At 37.8% G+C, this 23153-nt stretch overlaps 2 protein-coding genes across 2 annotated transcripts in view; one reads left to right on the plus strand and one right to left on the minus strand.

Annotated features, from left to right (window-relative positions):
• The window catches only part of LOC121522202 (general transcription factor IIF subunit 2-like), a 56332-nt gene that overhangs the window by 12792 nt on the left and 20387 nt on the right, over positions 1 to 23153 (plus strand). The window lies entirely within an intron of this gene.
• On the minus strand, positions 18318 to 20250 carry kctd4 (potassium channel tetramerization domain containing 4). Its single transcript, XM_041806349.1, has one exon. It carries the CDS (start codon positions 19977 to 19979, stop codon positions 19203 to 19205), a length of 777 nt encoding a protein of 258 aa, XP_041662283.1. The 5' UTR covers positions 19980 to 20250; the 3' UTR covers positions 18318 to 19202.

The raw sequence follows: 23153 nt of genomic DNA on the forward strand, positions 1-23153 counted from the left end.
TCATATAGTTTGTTGGGCCCTCAAAAGAATCACTTCAGGGATGCATGATATTGGATTTTTGCTGACATCTGATATGCAGATATTTACAAAATAATTTTAGCCGATATTAAAAGAATATTTAAATGTTGTTCAGACCTAAAGCCCCAGTCCAAAACACAGATGAATAAAGAAAAAGGCCTCAGCTGATGTAGGTTTGTTGATCCAGCCTAAATCTTCACCAGTTTCTTTGTTCAAACAGACAGAACATAAAGCTGATATATGGGTTGTAAAGATTGGCAGAAATGTTCATATCTGCCGATACCAATAATTACCTTTACTGTGTATTACACTTCACCCCAAACTCCCCTCTCTGAACTGTGAACCACTCTGTGATCAGCAAAACCATCCTGATCTCAAAGGACCCTTTTCATGCCCTCCACCACTCCTTCCAGTTACTGTTAGATGTTTTAAAATCCCCCTGGCCCAGAAAAACATCCACAAAAATCCTTCACTCCCTCTGCACTAACCACCCTGAACAGTATTGAACTCCCTGTGCAGTGGAATCCAAACTTTGTGTCCAAACACTAGATAAATGTTGCTGTAAACATATAAAAAACACTGGCTCTATGTGTGCCTAAATTTTGGATTTAGACCATGAAAAAGTTTTTCCCCACTTTCATGGTTAGGTTTATCTTGGGCAGGGCAAATATTGCGCCCCATGAGGTCACAGGGTGCTATGGGAATAACCTTGCCCTCATAACGCTACTATGATATAGGATTTCTGAGCAGTTCATCTGAATATAGTTTGTTTTTAGCCAATGTCACTGCCTTCGTTAAATATAACAGCCAGCATAATGCTGTGTCTACATTTACTGTGAGGCAAATTTGCCAAATCTACCAGCTATGGTGGCCTATGGGTCATTAAAAGCATCATAACGGAGAGATTTGTGACAGAAAATAGAAAATTTAATCCCCAACTTCTGTCCCTTTGCACTGGCACAAAGCCAGTCACTTGCATCCTGACCAAATTTCACCATAAGGTCAGCAGCCAGGCTAATCATTTGAGGGCTTGACTTGAAACTAGTTGAAGATGTTTTTTAATCCATATTTCTAGGGATGCACCAAAAATTCGGCCACCGGAAAATTTTCGGCCGAAAATGGCCCAAAGTGCATTTTCGGTTTTCGGCCAAAAGACTTTTATCACCGAAACAACAAGGCAGAAACATGACATTGTGATGACGCAAGCAAAAAACGCAGCCAGCACACGCTTGGATCAGTGGTTCTCAAATAGGGGTACACGTAGATGAAGGCACTCCAGGGGGTATGCGAGATTTTAAAATACATGCCGGCTATTTAAGAAAAATAGCGCCTTTCTTTGCACGCCAGGAGCGACACGTTTTTGCGAGTATATTACATATATTCTAAAATCACATTCATGCTGCGAATGTCTGCAGTGTGTTTTCTCTGTCCTCTGATAAACAGTGATATTTATTGCAGCGAAAGTTAAAGGAGGTTTGTCCCTCTCTGTCCTTCACTCCGTGTGTAAGGCGGCACTTTTACGCACAGCCAGGAGGTCAGTGCCGTTTTGTTTCACGGTTTCATTCACTGTGCCAGCCAAGTTTGTAAGAGGAGGGACTGACTTTTCATTCATTCTATGTCAAATATGATCAATAAGAGTTATAATATTGCACAGCTGAGGCTCGTGGTGAGAGGAGTTAACTCTCTCCACAGCACACAGACTGGCTCACCTGTTTGTGTTCAAGGCTGTCCGGAGGAGTTATTTAGCTGGTTGATCTGGAGCTTTTATGAGTTTTATGTCTGAGGTCAGAGGAGACTGTGTTGGTAAATATTTCACTAAAGTCCTGTTAGTTTAGATACAGCTCCAGCTGTGTGAGTTTTGCTCCAGCGAGCGCACATAGTGGTGGTGGTGCCGATTTTTAAGGCAGACAGAGGAACAAAAACGTCCTCCTCTCCAACACCACCTGATGTTTGGTATCTCCTCATATCTGTCTATAGTCAGTGCTTGTGTTTTTGCCTCTTTTTTTTAGCCTGGTAGAGAGGGAGACAGGCAACAGGCAGCCCGACATGTCTATATGAGTGCAAATATGCTACTTAAATATCCGCAGCAATGTCGCGCTGCGAAATGATGTTGCAGGTGAGGAAGCTTGCTTTGACTCACTACAGGTTCTAAATGTCAATATTGTGTGTAAATAATTTGCATGAAAAAATTGCGTATAGAGCGTAAGGACCTTAAGTTTATAAACTGGAGTTAATATTTTGTATGCTCTTAAATTTAATCACCCTAAAACCTCCTGAGTCACCCCCATGGCAGGATGGTTTGACCCACACTGGAACATGCCTGTCAATCACTGTATTCACAACCTCTCCATGCATAAAAAGGTTTAAGATTTATTTTTTGTGAAGAAATGCTGATCTATAACTAAGTTCGTGATTTCAGTTTGAGAAAAGAGAAGTCTTTTTTATAACTTGTTTATTATTTACAGGTTTTTAGTTCTTTCTAGCTCTATGTTTTTATTTCCAAATTGTTCCAGAGAGACCACTGCAGCCGAGCAGAGTTTTACACACTTCTGGGTTTAAAGCCTTTCCAGTCACTGTTTTCAACAGCTACATTAATTTGAATTCCCACATTTAGAGATGAGAAGATGTGCCATGACTTTAGTCATGCATTTTTAACATTTAAAAGGTATGAAAAGAAAAAATCTAATATTTGTAATTTGAAAGTGTTTATCAGTTACAAAGTTTGATAAATCAGACAGCTGTCACAGCACTCTTCAATGTCTTTCTTTTTGGCCAAAAAGCTTTGCGCTGTTTAGGGGGAACTTGACTGAAAAAATACTTCACAGGGGGTACATGACTGAAAAAAGGTTGAGAACCACTGATTTAATGTATACATGATTGCGGTCAATTTAAACATTTTATTTTGTATTTTATTTTATTTTATTTTATATTGTGTATTGTTGGAATGAAGTGCTTAATAAATAGTTACATAATTTTGTAATTGATTTATTCTTTGAAGCATTAATATTAATTTTTGCAATTGCAGTTGATTTTAGTGAGGTTAATACACAGTCATAGCCATAAATGCAATGGTACTAACAATTGGCATAATAATTTATTTCGGTGTTTTGGTTTCCTCATTTTCGGTTTTCGGTTTCGGCCAGGAATTTTCTTATCGGTGCATCCCTACATATTTCACTGGCTGATTAAAAGAAGCAGGCTGTGGCTTTGTCTCTCTCAAAACAGCAACATTTCAATCCCTCCTGTCTATTGGACTTGTGATACTAAAGAATGTTATTCCTGCCAAGTGTTTTACGATGAAGGCCTCTAATTCTAACCATCAGTGAAGACTTAGTTTGAAGAGCAGCATCAGGAAATGGAGTGTTTTCAGCCCTAACTTAACATGTCTCAAGGGGAGAGAGAGACATAACTTCACATCAAACTTTACTTCAGATAAGATACAAAGAATCCTTGAAGTGTTAACTGCAGAATGAGAAAATGAAAATCACAAGTTTTGGCTCTTAACTATTTTTCTGTAATGACATAAATGCTGTTTCAAATAGAGCTGTAACATCCAGCTGAGCAGACTGGTGATTCCTATTCATGTTTAAGCATTTTTTGAAATTTGAGAGGATCATCTTTCTTGAGGGATGTGGCACATTGACCGTCATGCCCACACCATCCTATTGCAACTATTACCAGAGGTGGAACAAATACTACACTATCATATTCAAGTAAAGTAAAGTTACATTGGTTAAAATATACCTAAGTAGAAGTAAAAGTGTTAATCTAAATCTACTCAAGTAAAAACAAACTGAAAGTAATTTTGGATTTACTCAAACTACTAAGTGGCTACTTTTGATAGCTTAGGGGGTTATACAGTAAAATCTGTTTTTAATTTTCTTAATGCTGCAAGAGAATATTAACCATTCTGTAGCTACTGACCATCATGTGCTATGAAAGTCAAAGTTCTGGACATTTTCTTGTTGCAAGAAAGCTAGAACCTCCTCGTTTTGGCTTTGGGTGTTAATCGTTTTACTCAGTACTTAATGATTTTTAAAATGTAGTGAAGTACAATACTTCCCTCAAAGTATACCTAAGTAAAACTAAAAGTAGTGATTTTAAAAAAGTACTCAAAAAAGTACTGGTACACAAAAAAAGTTAGTCAGTTACAGTAACTTGAGGAAATGTTGAGTTACTTTCTACTCCTGGATATTACTGCCTCATGTTTCATGATTTTGTAGCTTATTTTTTAACTTTAAATAAAGTTTTCATGACTGAAACCTGGCCTGGCGGTTCAAACACAGCTGCCTGTCATAGAACAAACCTAACACTGATTTTTTAAAAATCTTTTTACAGGGAGTTTAAATACAACTACACGACACAATACTTTTTTTCAGCTGTTGCTGGTAAATTCCATCCAGTTTTCCTTTTTTTTATTTTTATGTCCCTTTTTTGTGTTTGAGCCTTGTTAAAGAAGAATTTCTGTCACTTCTTGGACAGACAATAATCTATCTATCCATCCATCCGTCTTGTCTGTCCATAGTTGTGCAGTGCTACAGTGCATTCAGAAAGTTTTCAGACCCCTCGTCTTCTTTCACTTTCCTTTTGTTGCAGCCTGATGCTGAATAAATTGCTTTTTATTCTCATTAATCTACACTCAGTCCCATGATGAGAAAGTGAAAACAGAATAAATATATATATATATATATATATATATATATATATATAGCAGATAACTCTCACCTTGACATAAGAGACCTTCAGACCCTTTGCAAAAACACTTGAAAATTAGCTCAGGTTTCTCACACTTCTCTTGATTGTTTCTACACCTTGATTGAGTCCACCTATGGCAGATCAAGTTGATTGGACATGATGTGGAAAGGCACACAGCCTCTCTATAGAAGGCTTCACAGCTGACAGTATATGTCAGAGCATCCGTGACACACATCTGTATGGTTGGGCTGTTTCCATGCCTGACATAATTTGCAGTCTTAATGTTTTGTTTGTTTTGTTAGAAAAATTGAAGATATTTCTCCCCCTCACCCACTTTAAAGTTTCTTCTGTTAGACGGCTCAACTCTCTTGAGCATACTTGCTGTCAGAGCTGCCTAAATCTGTCAGTTCACTCCCATTGTACTGCTCACTGCTTTTCTCTACACTGCCACAGAAACATGTACAAACACAGTAGTTAAAATATAAGTTTGAAAAGTTCTGTTTCAAATTAATATCTAGCAACAGTGGCATTTTTATAGTCTGTTTTTATCCATGGACAATTACTGGAGCTTACTGCTTTTTAACAAGTCCACTCCTCATCTTGATACTGTTCCACACATTCACACTGGCAGCAACACATTAAGGTGCAAGAATACATTGTTTTTTTTTAATCAAAACATAAATTTTCACAGCTCCACCGCTGATCTTAAAGATATCACATCTTTTTTATTGCTCACAAGTCAAGAAAAATGGGTAGCTTCTCCATCTGTTAAACACACCTTTAGATAGATGAATGCAGTCCAACAAAACAGTGGAGCATTAAATTGTAATCATAGCTAAAACTGTGTAAGAGGCCATGATCACGGTCCTTCTGTTTGTTAAGTTTGTGATATTGTTGTGTAACAGTGATAATGGGTGTTTTGATATTTATTAGACTGAGTTTTTAAATATTCTATCTAAATGGTCTTATTATTTTTATGCTTTGTGATTGATCATGGAAATTGTTTGTTATCAAAAGAATATCGCATTAGATTATGGTAAATTTTAGATGTATACATTTACTGTCCTTTAAACACAAGAGTAACTTCTGCAGTCTTACAGTTGCAGAAGGTTCAGCATTTCTTGAACCTGAAATGTGTCAAAATACCAGTTTAATACTTATTTTGCTGTAGAGATGATGTTTTTATGGTTTTCGGAATCAAAATGAAAAATGACATAAAAATAATCTTTCCCTTCAATACAACAATTCACATCCCATTTGCAATATGAGTCAAAACTTTCACAATCAGATATTTTTTCAAAATCATTTAGCCCTGATTTAATCAATCTAGTATCGTGTTGGTTATGATATGGAATGATTTATTGCTTGTGTTTGTTTAAAATACATAATACAAGAAATAAAATAATGTGTGAAATAAATACAATGTGTTACAAAACCATCCTGCAAAAAATACTGCACTGTCAAGGATTTCCAACTGATCTTATATAGAAACTTAAGTTTTCAAAATTTTCAATGCCTTGATTCTTTTTCGATACCACGTGCATTAAACGATAAAATATCCATTATTTTTACAATTGATAATACCAAACTAATGAACTTTTGAAACTGAAACATACCATCTAAAAATGAAATATCATGAAGGCGCTGATGGGTTGCTGTGATTTAATTAAAAAAGTTAAACTTTCATAAATTTTGGACTCATCTCATTTAAAGTGAAATACTTCAAGCTTCCAGCTTACAAGCCCACTCAAAATACAAAACATTAGAATACAGTGGAAAAGTCCATTTTGCTAATGTTTCCTAAGCCTTTATTCTCTCATTTTGGTTCAGTACACACAACCACAAAAACGGGGAAGATTGCTGACTTGACATTTGTCCAAGAAGACAACTATTGGAATCCTTCACTAGGAGGGTAAGCCACAGAAGGTCATTGCTGAAAGAGCAGGCTGTTTTCTGTGGCTGTATTAAGCATATCCACGAAAAAAATGACTGGAAGGAAAAAGTGTAGGAAGAAAAGAAAAGACAGGCAACAGGGAAGAGTGTAGCCTTCATAGGATCATCAAACAAAGCAGATTCAAGAAATCAGTAGAACTTAACAAGGAGAGTACTGAGGCTGGAGTCAGTGGATCAAGAGCCACCACACACAGATGAGTCCAGAAAATGGGCTACAAGTGTCGTGTTCCTAGTGTCGAGCAAATCCTGTACCACGGATCAGTGAGGCACAGAATCCAAGGTGCTTGAAATCCAGTATTTTCAGTTACCACTGAAACAGTTTGAGGGATTCAATGAGCATAATTTTCCAGGTGGTCAACATTTCTGTATTATAAACCGTTTTTTTGATTGGTGTTTTGTGATATTCTAATATTTCAAGGTAGTAGATTCTTGATTTTCATGGGCTGTATCGTAATCCTCGCAGTGAAAACAGAAAAAGACTTACATTTTTTCACTTTGTATGAGATGAATTTAGAATATATGGAAATTTCACTTTTTTAATTAAATCACAGGAAAAATGAGATGCAATAATATATATGCTTGTATTTTAGTCCAAAGATGCCTCTGGTGGAAAGAAAAAGAGAAAGTGAGGAGAGTGTGCACAAAGGGATGATGAAGTGAGAACAGGTGCCGGTGTCCTGTTGCTAAAACAGAGCATTTATTCAGAGAGAGGTGATAATTCTTGATTGTTTTACAGCAGTTATACTCTAAAGAAGTTAGAGATACACCAAAACCTCTGCACAGGCATGAAGGAAGATTGTGTTTCATTAAGATGTACCTCTTTTTGCCTGCTGTATACCCTCCATCACAGTCTCCATCCTCGCTAACTATCCCATTCACAGGCCAGGAAATACATTTTTTCAAGTCTCTTCAGCGCTGCTTAAAGATTCACCTGCAAGTGTCTGTGATAGACTGATAGAAAGCAGAGGGAAGAGACATCAAGAGTTCATTTTTTGATGCTGTGGTATTGAAACAGGTTCCTTTGTTTTAGCTAGTATCATCAAAATTTGAAATTGTGTTATCAAAACAACTCCATTAGAAAGACCTTAAAATGTCACGAGAGTTCTTTGCAAATAGTGTCTCCAATGGAAATATTGCTGATGCAATCCTGATAATTCCTACTTACTGGGAATCCGTTCACAATAAGAGCACAGTGTTTTTTAAATGCACGTATATTGTATATTGTGGAGCACCAATAAAAAGAAATGCGACTGCAACAATACTAAAACATGTACTTATGCGCTTAAAAATTCTGCCCAATTTCACCAAATCACAGAAGTCTAGATATGTATATATAAGCTGTTGTTTGTACCTCACATGTTCCTCTAAAATGCAAATCTCACATTTGTTATTCCTTGTAGTCACAGTGTAGCAGGGGACTGAATCACTGTACCTCAAGGTCTTCTATTCTTCTCAGAAATGGATGTATTTTATTGGTGAAAATAGCTGAGGGAGCCAGAAATTGTTTAGACAGAGAACCATCATCTGTGTTCTCATCTCTGTTGTGTGTGTTGAAAAGAAGGTCTGACCAACCCCTGCTGTTTACCCACACGAGAAACACGTGACACCTGAATAATGATAGAGGGCTAAAACGTGCTGCTCTATCACCAGTAGAACAATGTGAGTCTCTGTTAGATAGTTGAAGGTTTGAAAAGGTTACAGTAAAGCACATTGTAGGAGAATGTGAGAGAAAGAACCTATTTCAATAATGTTTTCTGAAAAATTGAAGCTGGAAAGTGCTGAGGTGCTGAGGTGTTTGTCTCTGCCATGACCCTTGCCACTGTGTCGAGAGAGCCCATTAAGTTAATGGTAATGGCATATCCTCTAACTACAAATTCATGAGACTGCTCTAATTCTCATTCTTAAAGTACCGTTAGTCTTAAAACAAGGATATACAATGCAGTGACTATAAAGCACAATTGCATTCTGTGTTAATAAACTATACATTATCATGCAAATATCTTCACTTTTAATTTTATTAAAAAAAAACGTGGTCATACAGCTTAGGTTTCAGCGATTAATCATTGTGTTTTAGAGAGATTTTAGAGCTTGTTCAGTATTTTATTTTCCTCACATTACTGCTGTAATTCAAATGAAAAAATCTTGCCAAACAGCCCATTTCTGCACTAATATCCAGAGGCTCAGCTGACCTGCACCAGTGGGTAGATTACAGCCAGCTTTCATCTTTGCAGGGAGTCATGCTCACTGACACATGAATAAAATGTATCACATTATTGTGAGACCAGAGCCAGTTGAATATTGGCTATTTATTAAAAATGAAATGATTGTGGACCAGTGTTGTCCATCAGTGCTCTGATATGATGGCTCACACAATCTATATATGTCTGTCGCTTTTGTATGAAATGTCTGAGAGCAAAAAAGTCTTTTTGTATTTTGTTGAAGGATTTTATTCAACAATTTCAAAACTTGCCTCAACCTCTTAAAGAGCTGCTCACCCACCATCAGTCTGGCCTTCAGTACAGAGTTGCTTCTTTGCATTGTCCAAATCTGTGCAGCCTTGATATGTTGTTTGAGTTTCAGCTTTCCTGAAAAAGCCCCAATACTCCTAGCTAGAGAAGTGAAAACTGGTAGACTGTTTCATTAATGCTGTGTACTGTATGTAGTACTCTGTATAGAGCTCAGGTGTAAGGCTACTAGCAGCTTCCACTAAGTCATGAATATCTCGTGTTAGACTGATGAACTAACTAATTGTCATAAGAGCATGCTAAAAAAAAGTTGTTGCAAATATAGTCACATATTTAATCTATTCATAATGATAATAGCTTAGCATGTATAATGCACCATTCATCTATTATGGGACTGCTGGTTGGGTGTTTGCTTTTTATATTGAACTCCCTCTCCATTTGATGCCTCATTAAATTGTTTAAGTATCCTGTGGCCAGTTAGTGTTGTGAGTTTTTGACAGTTTTGAAGACAGTCTTAGCTTATTGGAGCTTCACATTGTTTGCCCAGAGAAATACCAGCTAAGCAGTACTCCTACGCTTGTATGGGAAGCAACTTGATTGCTCCAGGTTTTCAGCCATTTTTTTGTTGTTCCCTGAAGGAAGGAGATGAGTCTAACTTCCAAGTGATCTCCGGTCTTGTTTTTTTGTTGTGTAAAAACAAAAGGGGAATATTTGAATCTCTCTCTTGAACTGTTGAAGATTGAAGCTCACATGCAGTCTAACTGAGGTTGTTAACAAATAACATTGATGGTAATCCTTTTGTAACCCTGGGGACTAAAATGTGCTATACCACCTGTAGGCTTCTATCCTGACCATAGACAGCCAAATGTAGTGAAAGCTGCTGTCAGATGTTAAAGCACTTTAAGATATACATTTTAAATACTAAAGAGTTCTCTCTTTCCTTAACTGTCCTAAAATTATATGATTACCTCCATTGTTCTGCTACATCTGCTTGAGGTCTTATTTAGTTTGGTTTAGATAACAAAAAACTTTAAAGAGTAGCCAGACTTAGCTAAACATCAGAATTGAAATTTTAAGTACTTAAGTAATATAATTGTTATTATCATTGACAATAATAATAATAATAATAATGATAATAATGTTTAGGATAAAAGAAACATTTATAGTATGAACAGGCCCCAAATGAGAATATCGCAAATGAACAGAAAAGGTCTTTAGCAGTGGAGTAACTTCAATTGCTTCTAATTCATATCCTTTTATATACAGTTTTTATTGTAAAGAAGTATATTTTATGTAAGTTTAAAGTAACAAGGATCGAGAAGGAAAAGAGAAGTCAAGGAAGTAAACGTGGCGGACAGTCACAAAAACAGACGCCACGTAAGCAATGCAAAGATTTCTATTTCTGTTTCTACATCCAGGGATCTAGGCTCAAGAGACTAGTTTTTATATTTACTTTAAGGTTTTATTGTTTAAAGAAAACAAATAGCAGTATTATATTCTAATTCAAGTTCAGAGATTGAAGATCCAGAGAGCAGTTTATCTTAACTTGGGCATTTCCAATAAAGAAGGTAATTTTTGTGTATTTTAGCATATTCTCCTCCCAAAAACTGAATGTTTGACATTTTTAGTTATCAAAACTGTTTATTGTTGCCAGTAGTTGAAGTGTACTTGTCAGTGAGTCTCACTGAAAGTGTCAGAATTCTTGTTTTGTGTTTACAGAGAAAGAGACTCCATCAAATTGGAGTTGTTAATAGTGAAAACCTATATAGTGTACTTTTTCCAAAAAGAAATTTTACAGAAAAGAATCAATAAAGAATTGAATTGATAAGAAGAATCAATAATGGCATTGATATCAATAAAATCTTATCAAGTCCCACCCGTAGGTAATAATGCCTAGCACTAATTTAAGTTCCTAACACTAAAAACTCCAAAAATAAGGATGATGACAAATAATCATTTCCAGCATTACTTGGATGCAGACAATGTGTTTTGTACAAACACCTGTTTGTTACAGCCTGCTTACCAGTCTCACACGTACAGTAGGAAGGTGAAAGGCAGGACGCTTCCGATGTCCTCCTCCATCTTCTCTCATCTCGGTTTCTGCTCTGCTAAAGATGATTCCATTGTTCCTCTCCTTTCCTTATTTTACTCCTGAGTTTTCCCCTCTTATTACAGAGTTTGTACTGGAGTTTTTAGAAATATTTTGATTGCAATTCATTGCTTTAATATTTTTCCAAGTGGAATGGAACAAACTGCCTGGTTTTAGCCTCTCAGTGGTGAAGATTTCCTGCCTTACCTTGTCTTATGCCATTGAAAACTATATGTTTTTAAACATGTAAAGGTAAAAAAATCCCTTTGGATTTGTAAAAATGTGATGGACATTTTACAATTACAAAAGCACAATAATTGATAAAAATGTTGTGGCTAATCCCAGTCTTGAGTTAGAACTATATATTGAAATTGTTTAGTCAGTCTACTTGGAATGGTACAACTTTTAATTTGCATCAGCTCATATTTATCAGATTCCAGTTGTAAGAATATGCTGAAATAGTTTCTTTCATGCAAATTGCAATCAATTAAATGTTATAAAAACAGAGAATAAGTAATCTCATACTGTAACCCACTGGGAGCTAAAATAAGGAAATATTTCTATGTTTTATTTATGTAGAAAATTTCTAATTAATCCCTGTTTTCATTAAGCCCCCTGCCTCTCTCTATCTGTTCTGACTGTTTTATAACTTGATAAGGGTTTCCTCTGCCTGTGTCTAAACTGAGGAAGAAGGGAAAGGGTCTAACCTTTGCTTCCCCTCCTCTTCATCACTCCTTCTCTTACCTTCCTCCTCCTCCCTCTACTCGGCCTTGACTCCTATTTAGCTGCTGAAAGATGAAAATCTTAGTTATGTTAGTCATTTTCTGGCTTAGTGGTGCTGCACAACTACATATATATGAGTTGGGGAGAGATGGAGAGCAGCTTGTGAGCGTATGATGTAGGAGTTGAGTTTGCCTGGCAACAGGTGAAAAGGCTGGCAAGAGCCCGCTGATGATAGAAGTATGATTTTAGCTTTTCTTCTGAAATTAACACCATTCCTCTTTCTCTGCCTCCACCTCATGCATCCCCCATCATCCCAAGCTGCCCTTTGATGAGGTAGGGACCACTTTGACCCTGCAATTAATCAGTAAAGCAGTCATAGGCATAAAAAATGCATGGAGCTGATCTGCAATTAAAAATGCCTCTGGTATGATGTTGTCAGGTTTGATATGTTATTGAAATATTTGTTACATGGTGAAGGTTTTTGAGTTTATCCTAATGAAGTTCATATTTACTTTCTTGCACACTTGTTTATATATGAATTTCATGTTTTTGTTAGTACTTGTGTGGGGCTGCCTGATTATGATGTCTACATAATGACAAAGGTTGAGTTGGATGAATGAGTCATGATGATGGTGGTTGTACTGAAGGCATGATGACATTTCCTGCAGAAGCAGATCTTTTTTCACAGTCTTTACAGGAGCCAAGTTTGAGTTTCAGAGGGAGAGGCTGTACATTCAAAGGTGGCTGATATTTATTATGCTTAATTAAGAATATTTTAGGGTAGTAGTAGTTGTGAAATAAAGTGCAAAATAAAATGTTACATGCTGTAGGAGAGGACCTAACAATCATTGGTCAGGGTCAAGCAGGCAAACAATCCACTGATTTCAGTCCATAGTCGATCTGTTGTTTCTGCAAAGATGCACTTCCAGAGACTGTCAAAGTTACTGAAGAAATGTGAAAATTCAAAGCCACCACAAACCTTTTTTTTTTTTTTTTATTATTATATTCTGAACTTTTTTTATAAAGGTTGAGCCAAGAGCTCAAAGCATTCCTGAATGACATTAAAGAGAGACTAATTATGACCATAACAATAGTGAGGGACATAATTATTTAGTCAACTCATACGTTCAAGACTGACCACAGTTATCAATCACTTAATCTTTATTTGTATAATGCCAATTCATAACCAAAGTTATCTCAAGACACTTCACAAAGAGGTCAAGACCATACTCTCTCTGATGTATTATTATAAAGACCCAATGTAATTACATATACATATTGTAAGATATGACTATAACATCAATGATGATAGTAGCAGTGTGTGAGGAATTAGCAATAACAACCATAATTGGTAGAAAACAGAATGAATACATATTAAAACAAGAGAGAACTATATTGATTATTAAAGCAGTTAAAATAGAGTTGCTCTTAGATTCAGTTAAATCATTCTAGTAATGATAATAGAAGTAAGGATGGTGCTGGGAGATGAAACAGCTGTTTATTGCTTGATTTTTCATTTAGATATCAATTCATATATCTAGAGATTGAACTTTAAATAGAGGCCTGCTCCTTTTCCTTATGACCATTTTTCTCAGCTCTTGACCTACTTGTTCGTATACTACTTGAAACCTGACTTGCATCTGACCTTCCTGGCACATTATCAATGCTAGCTCTAAGTCTCTCCCTCACATCATGCATAACCCTCCACATCTACAGTGCAAGCAGCTACATAACTCAGGTGACTCTGTAGTGAACATGTCGCCTGCAGCTGCTACCAACTGGGCTGACTCGCACAGACATTACAGACGATTTTCTGGGGTGCTATGATCAAGAGGACCGCTGCCTCAAACCTTTGCTGTTTTGTAAACGCCCCATATTCAGAGCTCTGTACTTTACACTGTATTTTACTTCCTGTTTTCCTGTGCTTCACAGCTCCTTCTCCCTAGCTTATTGTGCATGGCCTGTCAGATTCATAGTACAGTGGGGGAAATGATGGCAGGCTTAAATAGAGGAATAGGAACTCTAAGTATTTGGAAAGGGTGAGTAATAAATAGGGATGTTCTGATACAATTTTTTCCTTCCTGATACTGATTCCGATTCCAAGGTGTTGGGTATCAGCTGATATTGAGTACTGATCCAATTCCAGTGTAACCTTTCTGGACTGGCTGTGCAGACTAGCAAATTATTTTAGACCTATATTTGACTCAGACATGGCTCAACAAATAGAGTTGTTAATGTACAGCCTCCCATTATGCTCTATTCTAGCAGCATCACGTGATTATGGAACAGCCTGCAACTGGCTGACAGACCCTCACAAAGGGAAAACAATATGGTGGTTAGTATTCAAGTTAGCATCCAAGCTAGTGGTAATAAATGATCATAATTTGATTAAAATGGATAAAAAAAGATGTTCAATATCGGGTTTAATGGTGTGGATTTAATCATGTAAGTCCCCAAAAGTCACACAAGTTCTAGGCTCACTGAAAATACCGCCCACGGACTTCACAGGCATTAAAAGTGTCGATGGGGAAGAACAACAGCTAGCATCAAGAGGAAAACAAGTGAGGGGCAACAATTTATGGTTTAAAAGTTATTTGACTTTTGATACACTGTGTCACTTCTTGTTGTGTACAACAGCGCCGGTCTGGAAAGCATTTTAACATTCACATTCAGATAAAAACGGTCATGCAGCCACCATTCTTTGCTGCTGCAGTGTGTCCTTGGTTCTTCTTCAATGCTCTAAAACGGTAGCCTGTGTGTGCAGTGCATTCCGGCAGCGAAGAAGAATTGATTTCCGGTTTATAGCGCTAACATTTAGCATGGTTAAACAAAGCAACATATAAAACTAAACCAAACGGTATCGGATCGTTGCATAAACTCGTTTACTCGCTGATACCAATACCTGCATTTAAGCAATATCAGACGTATTTCTGGTATTACTGATATCGGAATCGGAACAACCCTAGTAATAAATCAGCAACTGCAGTAGCTTTCATAAAGTTTTATCAATAACGTGATGCACATTTCCTTTAATCAATAAGGAGGGTTCCCTTATTTGATTAACGCAAGTACGCATCTACAGACAGACAGACAGCAGTGTATAAAGGAGAGACAGATCAAGTTGAGTCCAGTCAAAGTTTATATTAGCTTAACATGGCAGCACCACACTGCATGATCTGTTTTTGAAAATATGTACTGTGAGGATCTGTTTTATTAAAGAAATAATCATTACTACTTCTACTAATACTAACGCTACTACATTGTAATGGTTTGGTTAGTTGTAATTATACATTACGGATGCACTCAGACTAAGCAATAATAGTTTACGGATGAAATTACATTTGTATTATTAATCAAACACAAGAGACTCCACCTGGACTTGCCTTAAGAGACTTGAGACTTCACTTGGTTTTGCATAGTGACTTGTGTTCATCTCTGCCTTCAAACAAACATGCCAGAATCTGGAAGCTCTGCCAATTGAATGCACCACCAAATTTAAAATCAAATGTCTGGCTGCATTTTGGATTTAAATACTATGAAGACAGAGAGAGCAAGGCCATGTGCAAAATATGTTACATGGAGGTAAAACCTTGTGAAAATATTATAGTTTGGGGTCAGTTTTTATACATACCTTAACATTTTTAACAACGCGCCCATTTGGAAGGTTCCTTGTACTATTTCCAAATTTAGTTTTCTGAGAATCTCTTTCATACCAAAGCAAAATAGGTTTTGTAACTAAAATATCCCTATATTAATCAATGTTGAATCAAATCAGGAGCTTTTGAACTGGCATTGAATCGATTTAAGCAATCAGTGGTAATACTGGTTCCTATGGACTATTTTTTCATCAGGGAAAAACTTAATTTTACTGTTAACCATGAAGATGACACATATCAGATTGGAATGCTATGAGATAAAAAGAGCTCCTACTTGAGGGAAAAGGACAGGATTTATCTCACAGACTGGCCCAGTTTTTAAAATACCAGATATCTTAACTGATACTGGGAGGAGCTGAAGGGGCTCCCCTGAGGCTTCTGCAGGTGGAGTTACTGCACCAATGCTGCAGTGAGCCACTTCAAATTACTGTGTCAGTCTTTACCAAAAGAAAAAAAGAAAGTAATTTAAAACAAATGTGAGCCAGTCAGAAGGATTTCAGTGCTGAGGCAACAACAAAATCCCCTAAAGATGATACTTAAACTCCTTAAAGTCAAAGATAAATAAGCGAAGTCTCTTCTTTTATTTCTCTTTTAAACTGGTTTGTATTTCAGGAGTTTAAATTCACTCATGCTGATTAACAGGGCCTTTCAGCGTATATGTGCATGATAGCTGATAAAGCTGATTTCTGAAAATGGCAATAGGATATATTAAATACCTTAAATTTACTGAAAATTCCCTAATAAATTTCCCAATTCAATTCATCAGTAGATAAGATTATAGGGAAAATGTAACAGTTAAAGGACTTGAAAATTGGCATTTCATTACTTATTATTAACATCGATTTACTTAGCATGTTCTTTCAATGTCGGTTTAATGTAATGCCTATCAGGCTGCAAGGCAGTTTATTTTTATAATTGTAGTGCCTTCTGAATGTTTTAAGTTGATCTATTTTATTTCAATGCCCCTAAAATGGGTTGGCAGAAAATATGTACCAAAATATTAAACAATGAACTTAACATGAAGCAGATATACATCTTATTGTATCGATCTGGTTGAAATCCACAGGTATCTGCTGCATGAAAGCCACTAGAAATCTCTCTTTCACCATTTTACCTTTTGATAGAAAATGTAAAAAATCACTAGTCATATTGTTTTATTAATTAGTCATTTTAAGCCTGGAAAATTGCAGATAAGAGAAGCCATTTATTAAGATCATTGCATTGTCATAAAAATGACAAGTAAAAGGCAATATTTTGTTAATTATAACAATCAAAAATAAAGAGTGATCTTATTTATGAAGTGCAAAAGTCACACCAAAATGATATCTAATGCTTGCTTTTAGAGCAGTTCTGGACATTATTGATTTCAGGCTGTCTGCGGGGTCTTAGAAAGTTTACAAAGGTTGATAAATCAATCCAGCCAAAATTAAGGCTTTAAAAAAGTATTAAAACACCTTAAATGCTCGATTATAATGTCTTATATGTTGTAGTTTTTATTTACTTGTATAGCCTATTCATCTAAAGAGGTATAAGGCATGTTTTTCTGCTTTTTGTTTTCTATATTTAAATTTAATCACACATGAAACTCTGTCAGATCTGACCTGAATGCTTCTCAGACTTAAAGAGAGGAATTATTGAAATGGTTACAGCTCAATTATGAAGAGCTATGGCAGTAAAGTGATCACTGGCACATCAGTGCTTTAAAGTCAGAATAAATGATTTAAAGTATCCTGAAATTGGCAATTATATCTTGCTGTTTTTCTTAATACCTTATCGTAAGCTTTTATTTTGTTAGGTTTTAAGGCAGTGATTGTAAATAGGATCGTTGCATATAGGCCTCTTAATTAAAATATAAGACTACCCATTTAGCTACCATATGGAATCTGTTTTTTATCTTGTAGTATAATCTCAAAATGCTCCAAGAAGGCTTAATTTTAAACAATAAAAAATACTATGGACATTTTTATTTTGTCACATTCTTCTCTTACCATCAGCACAAAACATTAACGCAACTGTGTTGTTAATATTAGTGTGAAATTGAAGTTACGATAGGTCTAAATATGTATGAACAAGGTCTTCAGAAAGGTCTTAAAAGTATTAAATGTATGTACCCTGGATTTTGACTTTCAGAGAGCCAACATAGTCCAGCAGGAACTTGGCCAAAGTGAAAAGGAAAATTTGGATTTTAACAGGCAGAGCAGAAGAGACAGAACCCTCTGTAGTGATACTCTGAGGAGAACAATGAAGGAAGCTGTCAGGATCTGAAGGTTCCTGCAAATTAATATTCTCCATTGGCATTGATCATTTAGAACCATGTTCATAATGTTTAGTTCAAAGTAGATTTCAGGTCAGGCTCAAACATGCAAGTGGAGTAATTTCATGGAGGAAAATACTCTGTTTTGGATACATTTCAAAGTCAGAGCCAGTCCAGTTTGTCTTCACCACTCATTTGTATTTGAATGTTCTGAATATTCAACAGTCGACCCTTACAGATTCTGACCTTTACAAACTGTAAGGGTCAGAATTACACAATATCAATTTTGCATATTACGAAGGATCTTAACAATAAACATGATTATAAATAGTGTTTCCCAGGGTTCTTGCATGAAGTAAAGATCTGGCATGTGCTGTTCATGCATTTATACACCAAAAATTTAAGCAGTTCTCCCAGTGTCACTTTTATTTGTAAAATATTTACATATAAAGTAATTGGCATTGTCGTGGCACTGACTTCACAGAGGCTTACAGCACTAACAAACACAGTTTTTAGTGCACATGCATCATGCTAGATTCAAAGCCCTTACAATAATCACGATTCTTTGCACTTAAGTTTAACTGATGACACACAGATACAGTTTTGTTGCTTCAGTCTGTCAGTCTGTTTGTCAATTCATAACAATGTAAATGAGCTGCAAGTTTCCATTAAGGCTCCAAAGAGGCTTGTAAAATAGACACAAGCAATTAAATCAACTAATAACAGCACACACAGTATATAGCAACACATACACACCCATACACCCACACACACACACAGAAACACATACACACAGGCACAGACTGTAGTAAAAGCTGAATGGCACAACAGTGCACTCCACAGCTGGTTTTGCAGGCTTTTTTCAGCCATCATCAAAGAAGCAGAAGCAGTTCTTGTGCACAGACTGATTCATTTATAGAACTTATTTTGCCCAGAATCTTAGTTTCACATTCGTCCTCTATATTAAAGAGTAATTTCTATATGTGATGCCTCATAGATCCAATATAAACGTCACAAATGCTTATTTGATCTGTAAAAGTCTAAATTTTATGGATACAAACTTACAAAGCAGTGCAGAGGTTGATGCCAAAAGGCCAGTTCTGCTAATTGGAAAATTTCAGTGTTACCCAAATCTTTTACAGGCAAGAGTCAGTAAGCCAATATTTTGCAGTAAATATCTAAATATGGTGCTCTGAGACTGTCAAAACCCCCTGTTTTCCTTCTTTCATCCAATGACACATTACACTCAGCACATCTTCTAGCCAGTACCTCACATAAGCAGGTTGGATATAGAATCAGAACTATATTTTTCTCTCTCCTCCTCTGTTATCCTTCTGTTTTGTTCCATTCTACTTGACAAAATGCAGGGCCTCAGCTGCCACCACGGAACCTTTGCTGCTGTCGAGGCTGGTGACCAGCTTAAAGCCAGATCTAAGTGCTAGCATCACTGTCTCTAGTTTAAGACAGTCCAGTGTGCACAGGAAGGTGCTGTCCTCCTTCAGTACGAGCCTTGAGCCTGGCTCCGACTTGATGAAGTGTCGGAACTGGATCACATTTGATGACACCACAAATTCTTCCGGAAAGCCATCCAAGCGGCTTTTGGAGATTTGCACAAGGCGCCCTTTGATCTTGTCAAGGAAGGCGGCGTCACTGCAGTACACCTTTAGGCCCTGCGACCTTTCATGGCTATCTGTCACCTCCAAAAAAGCGGCCTCTCTTTGGGCAGCCCTTTGACTTTCCCAATCAGCTACAGCTTCCACCAGTTCACTCAGGTGGTAAAAATCAGCCTCCCGACGCAGGAGCCCTGCCTCCCGGAAGTCGTCAGGTAGCTGCAGCTCTCCTGTTCGTAGGTAGTTGAGCACATGGCGAAAAACTGGACCATCTCTATCAATGAATGGGTTGCCCATGGAATCAGTGTGCTGAACAGGCTTCTTACCATTGGCCAGCTCTTCCAGAAAGGAGCCTTGGTGTTTGGCAAGGGTGGTCCGATGGGCTGTGTACAAGAAACCCCCAACGTTTAGGGTGATGGTGCCTGAGGAGGGTTTCTTGAAGCTCTTGCTGGGCTGCAGCAGGTCAGGGTTGATATGCCTCAGTTCACTTTCCATCCTTCTGAGGTTCCATTCCATGCTCCAGTCACCCTCTCCAGCTTCGACCCAGCCTCTTCTGAGCTGGTGTGGTAGCGGTTCAACTCGAGTCTGTCTTTTTCTTCTCTTGTTGATCTGGCTGTGTTAGTCTGTGCTGCTGCTGCTGAGAGAATGAAAAGGTGTTGTCAGCTGTCGTAAAGTGAGAGTGGATGTGTTGTAAAGTGTGTGATGGTGGATGGCTGAATGCTGTCTGGCAGAGCAGCTAAAGTGAACTGGGAGCTGAAAACAGACTGGCTCTCTCTGCTGCTCACTGTCTCCCTTCCCTCCCTCACACTCCAGCTCTCTCACTCTCTATGTCTAGCTCTCTATCTCTCTCCCTCTCCCTCTCTTGTTGTAGGAGTGGGTGGGCAGACAGCGTCACTTGCAGGGAGAGAGAGGGAGTATGTGAGCAAACAACAGAAGAATCTGGACTCAAGGAGCTCTTTCTTTCTCTTTCCCTAATTATCTTTGTTAAAAAGATGCAAAGCTGAGAACAGCAATAAGCAACACACACACACACACACACAGGCACACACCGGCACGCATACACACCCTGCTCTAACCAGATGGAGGGGGGTTGCTTTATAATTGTTGAAGTGTGAAACTGTCTCAGCTTGTGTGAGTCTGAATATGAAACTCCTTTTGCAGCCCAATCCATCTGTTTAGCACACAGCACTACATTTAAAATGACTATTTAAAAAGGAGTCCAGTTTAATCAAAGGCATAACTGTCATGTTTCTTCTGTGTCATCTCAATTTAAGATGGGGAAAAGGAGCTGTTAGTCTTACATCTGTAAATGCAAGCCCAACAGAATGGATATATAACTATCCTGTTTGCAAGGTAACGCACATGTAACACTGTTCTAGCCAGTGTTACTTGTGCAGCAATCACGTGTGTTATTATGAGTGATGGCTTTGGCTGAGGAGGAAATGGACCAATTACAGTCAATTGTGGCCTGGTCACGAAGAGCACGTTTCAAATTGCCTAATGCTTTGGCCTGTAGCCCTCTTGGGAACTCCACTACAGGCAGATTTAATTCAAGAAATGAAACGTCAAAATATTCTAGATTCATATTTTAAAGTGAAATATTTCAAGACTTCTTTGGTAAGCTGTAATCTTGATGAGTACAGCTTACAGATCACAAAATTCCACTGTCTCAGTATATTAGAATATGAAAAACATCACTCTAAAAATGGATTTATAATACAGAAATGTTGACCCTCAGGAAAATTATGCCCATTTATGTGCTCAGTTCCTTGGTTAGAGCTTTTACACAGATGACTGCATCTATGCGATGTGGTACAGAGCCAATCAGTGAGTGGCACTGCTGGGTTGTCACGAAGCCCAGGTTTCTCTGATGGCAGCCTTTAGCTCATCTGTATTGTTGAGGCTGGTGTCTCTCATTTTCCTCCTGACATTTCCCAAGAGGTTCTCTGTGGGGTTCGGGTCAGGCAGGTCAGCTGGCCAATCAAACACAGTAATACCATGGTCGGGAAAACCAGTTTCCAGGTCCCAAGTGCTGCCTGAAAAGGAAATCTCCATAAAGCTTCACAGCAGATGGAAGTATGAAGTTCTCTAAAATCTCCTGGTAGATGGAAGACAGCGTTGACCCTGGACTCGATAAAGCACAGTAGACCAACATCAGCAGATGACATGGCACCCCATACCACCACTGACTGAGGAAACTGAATACACTGGACTACAAGCACCTTGGATTCTGTGCTTCTCCAATCTTCCTCCAAACTCTGGGACCTTGACCTTGATGAAACTGTCTGTGGTTCAAGATTGGCTTGATAATAACACAACACTTGTAGATGCAGACTGTTCAAAGAAGCCCCTGAGACAGTGCAGCACATCACAGCAGGGTGGCAGGCGAGGCATACCTGGCATAACCAGGTAGCTGGCATAGTGGACAGGAACATCTGTGCCAAGTATAGATTGGAGGTAGTGATAGATTTAGTAGTACTGAGAGATAGCAACATCAGGAAGAAGAAACTCAAGAAGCTCGAGATTATACCAAGGGCTGAAGGAAGATCTAGAGAAGATGTGGGGTGTGAAGGTAACAGTGGTGCCAGTAGTGACTGGGGCACTGGGGGGTGTAACCCCCAAGCTGGGTGGATGGATCCAGCAGATACCGGGAACAACATCTGAGATCTCTGTCCAGAAGTGCGCACTCTTAGGAACAGCTAAGATCCTGCACAGAACCCTCAGGCTCCCAGGCCTCTGGTAGAGGACCTGAGCTTGAGGGAGACGCAACAAGCGCCCAGGTGGGCGAGAGAGGAATTTAATTTATAAAGAAGCGAAGGTGGCATAACATTGAAAATGAATGTACTCTTCTTATTCAACTCATGTAGCTCTTGGGCTGTCATTTTCTAGTATTCTGAATTATTAGAAAATATAATTGAAAGCTTTTGTTCTCAAGATAATTTTTGTGTCTATGTTTGTCTGTGTCCAAGTTAATCTGAATACTCGGCTCATAGTTTGTATTTGAGAGACTCAAGTTATGTCCCATTTTCGTTTTTCCCAACACACTGAAGGTACATTGCACTGAGAAAGACTGAAACACTAAGATAAAAATGGTGTCTTTAGTGTTAATTGATGTAAAATGCCTACATTTTTTGTAGGTGTATGTATTTATCTGGGAGAAGATCCAGGAGTGACAGCTCTCTCTGTCTCCACAGCGATTTTCTAATCATAAGTGATTAGTGATATCATCATCAACAACACTCAATTGGAATTGCAAACGAGGCCAAGATGCAGCAGAGAGGATTGTGGGAGGTTTGACCTGCTTTCTGTCTCCTGTTCATTAAAACTGGCTCATCGAGGACAATCATTATCTTCAAAGTCAGTGAAAATCTGTTTGTCACAGCTGTTGTGTCTCTTTATCAAACTGACTTTTGAATGGGATTTCCAAAACCATCACTAGCACGGAGTATCCTTCTCTCTTAAAGGTGGTGAATTATTCATCGAGCTGTTCCAAGAGCTTGTGGTGTAACATGGAGTCACTGACTGCTGTGAAGCTGGCATGGCAACCACCTAAAATAGGGTCTTGTCTGAGCTCAGGGCTGTCAGTCTCTTGCTTTAATCATTACGCAGGTTTGTCTACTACATTGTGTCTGAGCATGTGAGGGCTCAAATAGTTTAAGTCAAGCTAATCAGATTTTTGAATTTTATTTT

Source organism: Cheilinus undulatus, linkage group 15 (assembly GCF_018320785.1).
Source record: "Cheilinus undulatus linkage group 15, ASM1832078v1, whole genome shotgun sequence".
Lineage (NCBI taxonomy): Eukaryota > Metazoa > Chordata > Actinopteri > Labriformes > Labridae > Cheilinus > Cheilinus undulatus.

Excerpts from the sequence above, each read along its gene's own strand:
- kctd4 (XM_041806349.1), bottom strand. The coding sequence starts at position 19,979 with ATGGAATGGAACCTCAGAAGGATGGAAAGTGAACTGAGGCATATCAAC.